The sequence below is a fragment of the Pseudomyrmex gracilis genome, unplaced genomic scaffold, assembly GCF_002006095.1.
Source record: "Pseudomyrmex gracilis isolate BER0280 unplaced genomic scaffold, ASM200609v1 scaffold_663, whole genome shotgun sequence".
Classification (NCBI taxonomy): Eukaryota; Metazoa; Arthropoda; class Insecta; order Hymenoptera; family Formicidae; genus Pseudomyrmex; species Pseudomyrmex gracilis.
In genome coordinates this window covers 22,837-29,161 of record NW_018021247.1, presented here as the reverse complement: position 1 = coordinate 29,161, position 6,325 = coordinate 22,837, and the positions used below count along the sequence as shown (strand labels likewise).

The following is a 6,325-nucleotide window of genomic DNA, read 5'->3' as shown; positions in this document are numbered from 1 at the left end:
GGCGTCGCCGAGTCATCGCAGCAGCGGTAGGGGATCCCGGGCCTGTCGCCCGTGCGGCAAACTCTGGGACTCCGATGAGGAGTCAGAGACGGAAGATGGAAAACACCTTTCCACTACCGTCCAAAGCTAACCGGAGACCACTGCTCCAAGTGGTCGACTTGGAGCTGCCCTACCTGGACCACTCTTCACCCCACTGCCACAAGACGACGACTCCATTTCGGAGTTAAAGGTCGTCTCTCAACGTCTGGTGGGCACTTCCATCAAAGAGGTGAAAGCTGCTGTCTCCCAGCCTCTGCAAGTGCAGAGGTCCAACAGCCAGGGAGACAGAAAAAGGGGCGGGCTGGCTGAGGACCGACAGCCTTCGGTACCAGCCAAAAAAGGGAAGGAGGCATTTAGTGCTCCCCGGAAGCCTTCAACTTCGAAGAAGAAGGGAAAGCCTTTCTCTCCGGGGGCCAAAGTTGGCCTCCGTGCTCTCCGCAGGGAGCTGGAGAAAGCTACCCACCGAGAAATAGAAGCGCAGGCCGAGAGTGAGCTGGAGGACAACCCTAATCCTGGTCGCATGACAACTCGCTTGTCTGGTCCTGCGACTTCTCCCCCAAGACAGTGGGGTAAACGAGGAGACGCCTCAAGCCTGATATGCATCACTGGGAACATGCCAACGTCCCAAATGGTCGAAAAGGCTGCTATGATGGCAGCCGCCATTCATAAGATGGCGGTGACTTTGAAACACTTACAGGGCACATATATCCGTACGCTTGAAGGAAGCGGCATCCGGGCTTGAGAAGGCGGTTGGCCTTCTGGCCAACAGAATAGACGGCGGGGAGGAAACCCGGCGCCTCGGCACACTTAACACCAAGTTAAGCAAAGAGATGTCGCGGCTCCGTGAAGCACTCTCCAAAACCAACGGAGACAAGGAGGTCGCCGAAAGGAGAATAGGCTGTACTCAGCGAGAGAACCGGCGCCTTCAGGGCGAGATAGAAGCTCTCCACGAGGAGCTCCTAGACGTGAAAGGAGAGCTCCAGACTCTGAAGGCGGCCGAACGGAGGGGAGCAAAAGATTCAAGGAATCGGACATCCCGTCACGGTTCCTTCCACCTCAACCGCCCTTTCCCGGAGTGCGGGGACCCGAGCGCTGGCGGAGCCGTGTCCCCCCTTGACACTAAAAGGGCCCCACGATGGGGTCACGCTCTCGCTGCACAGCGGAGGCGCCGACCGGTACGACCGGATGGAGACGGACGCCGCCGCCTCCGACGGTCCTGTTTTCCCGTCAGCGGAGAAGCCCCGCGACATTAAATTCCTGCTTGCGGGTTTCCGTCGCGAGATTCTGGGGGAGATAACGGACGCTATAAGGAGCCAGCTCACCACTTTTTGGGAGCAGCTCCGCCACTAGTCGTCCCGCTCGACGCTCACTCCTGGAGTTACTAGGGTGGGAGAGATGTTCGAGAGAGCCTCTGCTACGAGAGGTCCGTCCAAAAGCCGAGGCCAACACCTGGAAGCACAATTGAGGGTGACCGAGAACACCTTCCTTACTCCCGCAGCGAGGAACAAAGCTCCCTCGAATAAAGGGAAGAAGACTGGGAGGAAAAAGAAGAAAAAGACGAAGGGACAGGGTGGCCATAAGAGCCAGCAGCCATCCACGTCTGATACAGCTCCCGGCCTTTCCCCACCGATCTAGACGTGGTCCCAGGTGGTGGGGAGGAATAAGAGAAAGGCGGATCAAGGGTCGATGACCCAAAAGTCGTTAGCCTTTGCTTCCATGCCGGGACGCGGAGGAAAGGCTGCCGCTGCAAAACGCCCGACCGCAGTCCGGCAGCAGCTGCAGCAAGCGTTGCCGCGGCGCCCAACAGTGAGCAAGCCACCGAAGTTGGCGGCGGTAACGCTTTCGATTCCTACGAGGCCGAAGACCAGCCTCTGCGATGCGATGGCAGAGGCTAAACGCAAAATTAGGCTGGACGACCTTGGTATTACCAAAGTCAAGCCAAAGAGGGCAATCACCGGGGAACTGATTATCGAGATCTTCGGTGAAAACAGCGAGGAAAGAGCGGACAAGCTGTGCAACGCGATGAAAGCTGCTCTTTCCCACACAGACGTTCGAGTCGCAAGGCCCACGAAAACTTGCGAAATAAGAATTCGGGGCCTCGACGACTCAGTCACACCGGAGGAGGTCGCGGAGACTATAGCGTCCGCTGGAGGATGTCGGCCGAATGCAGTTTCGGCAGGCCCAACACGTACATCCTCCAGCGGACTAAACTCCGTATGGGTGCAATGTCCCGTCAGTGCGGCCAAGAAGGTCGCTGACGTGGGCACTCTTCGAGTGGAATGAGTGAAAGCGGCCGTCGATGTGCTTGAGCGACGGCCGCTTCACTGCCACCAATGCTTACGACGCGACCACCTGCTCAACCAGTGCACATACACTGTTCCGGAGGAAGAGAGACGCGGCCGCTGTTACCGTTGCGGCGGTCGCGATCACCAAGCGCGGGGCTGCCAAAATATCCGCTGTGCACCGACTTAGGACGCCCAGCGGACCATCGTTTTGGCAGCAAAGCTTGCGCACCTCATCTCCGAAAAGGAAAGAGAGGTGCAAAAGCGGTCGCCAGGAGCGAGGCTCTATCTGCTCACGAGCCTAATCCCGCCGCCGGTTCGAACACCCCGGCGACAGAAGGAGGGGAGATCAGCTGATCTCCTCCTACCCAGAGTGGTGCTCTGACGGAGGAGATGGAGGGGGTTAAACAGCTGAACGAAACAGTTGCAGCATAATGGCCCCCTTACTTCTCCTGCAGTGCAACTTAAACCACGCCCGCGAGGCCCAAGACCTCATGGTCATTCAAAGCCTCGCGGACATGGATGGAACGCTAACTGTCGCGACTGAGCCCTACTCGGTTCCCGATCATTCGTCATGGGTCGGATCCGAGGACGGCACTATCGCGACGTATATACAATACGGAGGCAAGGATTCCTATGTCTTCTCCGTGCTGGAGAAGGGCAGAGGAGTCGTAGCCGTCGAATGGGGGGAACCATCGTTGTGGGGACGTATATCTCGCTCAACAAACCTCTCCTTGACTTCAAAGAGTACGTGGACGGGGTCTGCCGAATTGTTCGCAACTATCTGCCCCGTCCATTGATCGTCCTGGGAGACTTCAACGCTAAGTCAACGGCTTGGGGGTTCTCCAGGACGGATGCAAGGGGAGAAGTGTTAGAGGAGTGCATGGCGGCTTGCGGGCTCTTTGTGGTCAATCAGAGCCCGCACCACACGTGCGTTCGCCGGGCCGGGGGGTCAGTCATCGACGTGGCCTTTGTGTCCCTAGCCGCTAGACGCTGTGTGTCCGAACGGCAGGTCAGGGTAGACATGGAGACCCTCTCAGATTATCGGTATGTTACAATGAGGGTCTCCGTGCTCCCTGACCGCCCTCGAGGTCGCCAGTGAGCGAGAAGTCTCCCGTCCCAAGAATGGGTTCTTAGAGAACTGAACCCAGATATCCTGTCCGCCGCCGCTCAAGTTGCGGCTTGGCCGTCTCCACCGGCCGAGCCGCGGAAGCTCCAAACGGAGGTCCGCTAGTTCCGGGAAGCGTGCGTCGCCATATGCGACACGTGTATGCCACGCTCCCGGGGACCTCCGAAGCGGAGGTCGGTGTATTGGTGGACGGATGAAATTGCTGACCTTCGAGTCGATTGCATTCGGTCCCGAAACCGGTGACGTAGCAGCACAAGCAGCGGAGGCGTACGAAAGGTACCGCGCAGAATGCAACAAGACCTTTCGTATAGCCATTAGAAAGGCAAAATCCCAGGGTTGGGACAAGCTCCAGGAAACTCTCGACAACGATCCGTGGGGGCGCCCGTACAGGATTGTGCTCAACAAGCTCAGACCCTGGACGCCCCCGATCACCGAGAGTCTCGACTCCCGGCTGCTCGAGAGGGTTGTCTCCATCCAGTTCCCTGACGGGAGGGGCGATTGGCTCTCTCGAGAACCAGAGCCGGACCACAACGTGGAGTGGTTTGACGAGCTGGGAGTGACGGACAGGGCCCTCTGGGAGACCGTCTCAGGCACTTGTTCTCAAAATGCCTGAGAACAGGATGGTTTCCCTCCGAATGGAAAACCGCTAAACTGGTCCTCCTGCGCAAGGGAGGACGGCCCGCGGACTCGCCGTCCGCGTACCGGCCGATCTGTCTATTGGACGAGGCGGGCAAACTCTTGGAGAGAGTTGTCGCCGCCCGCCTCACACAACACCTGTCTCGGGTGGGTCCCGATCTGGCCGACTGTCAATTCGGCTTCCATGAGGGACGCTTGACGGTGGACGCCTTGTTTCGCCTCAAGTCTCTCACGGAGAAGTCGGTCAGACAGAGAAGGAGGGCGTTGGCTGTCTCGCTAAACATCTCGAACGCCTTTAATTCCCTTCCCTAAGACAGTATAGGATGGGCACTCCAACATTACAAGGTCCCACCCTATCTCAGAAAAGTCCTTGGAGACTACTTCCGTGACAGAAAAATTGAGTACGTTGGCCGGTACCGGTCACCACATAATCGAAAAATATGCCGCGGGGTTTCACAGGGGTCAGTGCTGGGCCCCTTGCTGTGGAATCTCGGATACAACGTGGTGATCGGGGTTATTCTTCCCCGGGGCCTGAGTGTCATCTGTTACGCACTCTCGTGTTGGCTACCGGGGAAACCTGGCAGGAGGCCAAGATACGGGCCGAGGCTGGCACTAGATGCGTTGTTGGCCGTATAAAGAGGCTGGGTCTCAAGTTGGCTGTTCATAAAACGGAGGCCATGTGGTTTCATGTCCCCCGCGTGCAGCCTCCAGAAGAGTACTCCAGTCTCCAGATAAGTGAGGCCCGGGTCGAGATGAAAAGCACTTTAAAGTACTTGGGACTCCACCTCGACCCGCGATGGCGTTTCGGCGAGCACTTTACCCGCCTGGCTCCCAAGATTTGCAACACTGCAAACGCATTGGCACGCTTTATGCCAAATCTTGGGAGCCCGAAAGAGAAAGCCCGTCGTCTGTATGTCAACGTGGTGCACGCGGTTGCCCTGTATGGGTCGCCGCTGTGGGCTGAGGCCGCGGTGAGGGCCGGGGTGCGGAGTTGCTCCGTTCAGCTCCGCACAAAGAACGGTGGCCCTCCGTGTCATACGCGGCTTCAGGGACGTGGCCACGGAAACGGCGGGCCTTTTGGCGGAAGTGCCTCCGCTGGCCCTTCTCGGGCAGATGTATTTGGCTCGGTATCACAGCCGAGTCGAGCTGCTGCGAGGAGACCTGGAAGACGATTTCCTTGCGGAGGCACTAGCTCGGTCAGAACGTCAGACCCGAGACCGGCTGCGCCGTGAGTGGGCGCAGCTCTTGGACGAGCCATGGGTGGCCGTCCAGCGGATCGTTGCTGCCGTCCGGCCTTTCTTTGATCACTGGCTGGATGGTTGCTCGGGTCGCCTCACTTATCGCGCGACGCAGGTGCTCACCGGACACTGGTGTTTTGGGGAGTATCTGTGTCGCATCGGGAGAAAGCCAACGACGCAGTGCCACGAGTGCGGAGCGGCCAACGACTCGGCGCGACACACCCTCCGCGGTAACATCGACCCACCCGGGGGACCTACTTTCTCCCCGGGTAAATACCGAGGAGCCGAAAATGGGGCAGTGAGGGAAATCGCGTCTTCTCGTTAGCTCACTGTCCCAGGGAGGGTAAACAAAGGCGGTGAAAGGGACGGGGATCTGTACTCGGTGAGTTACCGGACTCACCGGGCTTGTAAACTCCGCAAATGCCGCCGCAATAATACATTTATCGTGGCGGAGAGGAAAGTTTCCCCTTTCTTTCTTGGCCCGGTTTTCCTTTTTCCTCTGGTAGGAGGGAACCGGCCGAGCGGGAGCAGCGGGTGTTGGAAGAGTCGGGTCCTTCGTTAGCCCATCGCCCTCACAGTTTTTGAGCTTAGACCGATGGTTTCCGGGGAAGTAACGTCTTCTCCGGGTTAGGGTAGGTTGGGTTGGGTTTGTGCGCGCGCGCATGCGCGTGCATACACGTGGCCACCGAGCTGTCCGCGACGGGTTGAAATCCGGGGATTTCAACCTGTCTTTGCACGCGGTCGCGAGAAGGCGTGACAGGATGTTGGTGAGCCACATCCTGTCACGGATCTACCATCATTTCGGGGAGAGAGATGACTCTCCTCGCGAGGTGTCTGGTTGACGGGAGAGGAGGCCCCGGTATAGTCCCCTGGGGTTTCGGGACCTCTTCACCAATCACGTCGAGTAGGCTCACCATGGGGTTTTAGTAGGTAAACTTTTTTCTTCTTGCGGGAAGAGAAAGGAGTCCCACCTGGGATACCTCTGGGTCCCAGGACCGGGG

The 6,325-nt window shown here is 58.4% G+C and overlaps 1 protein-coding gene across 1 annotated transcript; it reads left to right on the top strand.

Moving 5' to 3' along the window:
* The first annotated feature begins 1,725 nt into the window (after positions 1–1,725).
* LOC109861256 lies at positions 1,726–2,322 on the top strand. Its single transcript, XM_020440812.1, has one exon. The coding sequence runs from the start codon at positions 1,726–1,728 to the stop codon at positions 2,320–2,322; it is 597 nt and encodes a 198-aa protein (XP_020296401.1).
* Positions 2,323–6,325: the final 4,003 nt, after the last annotated feature.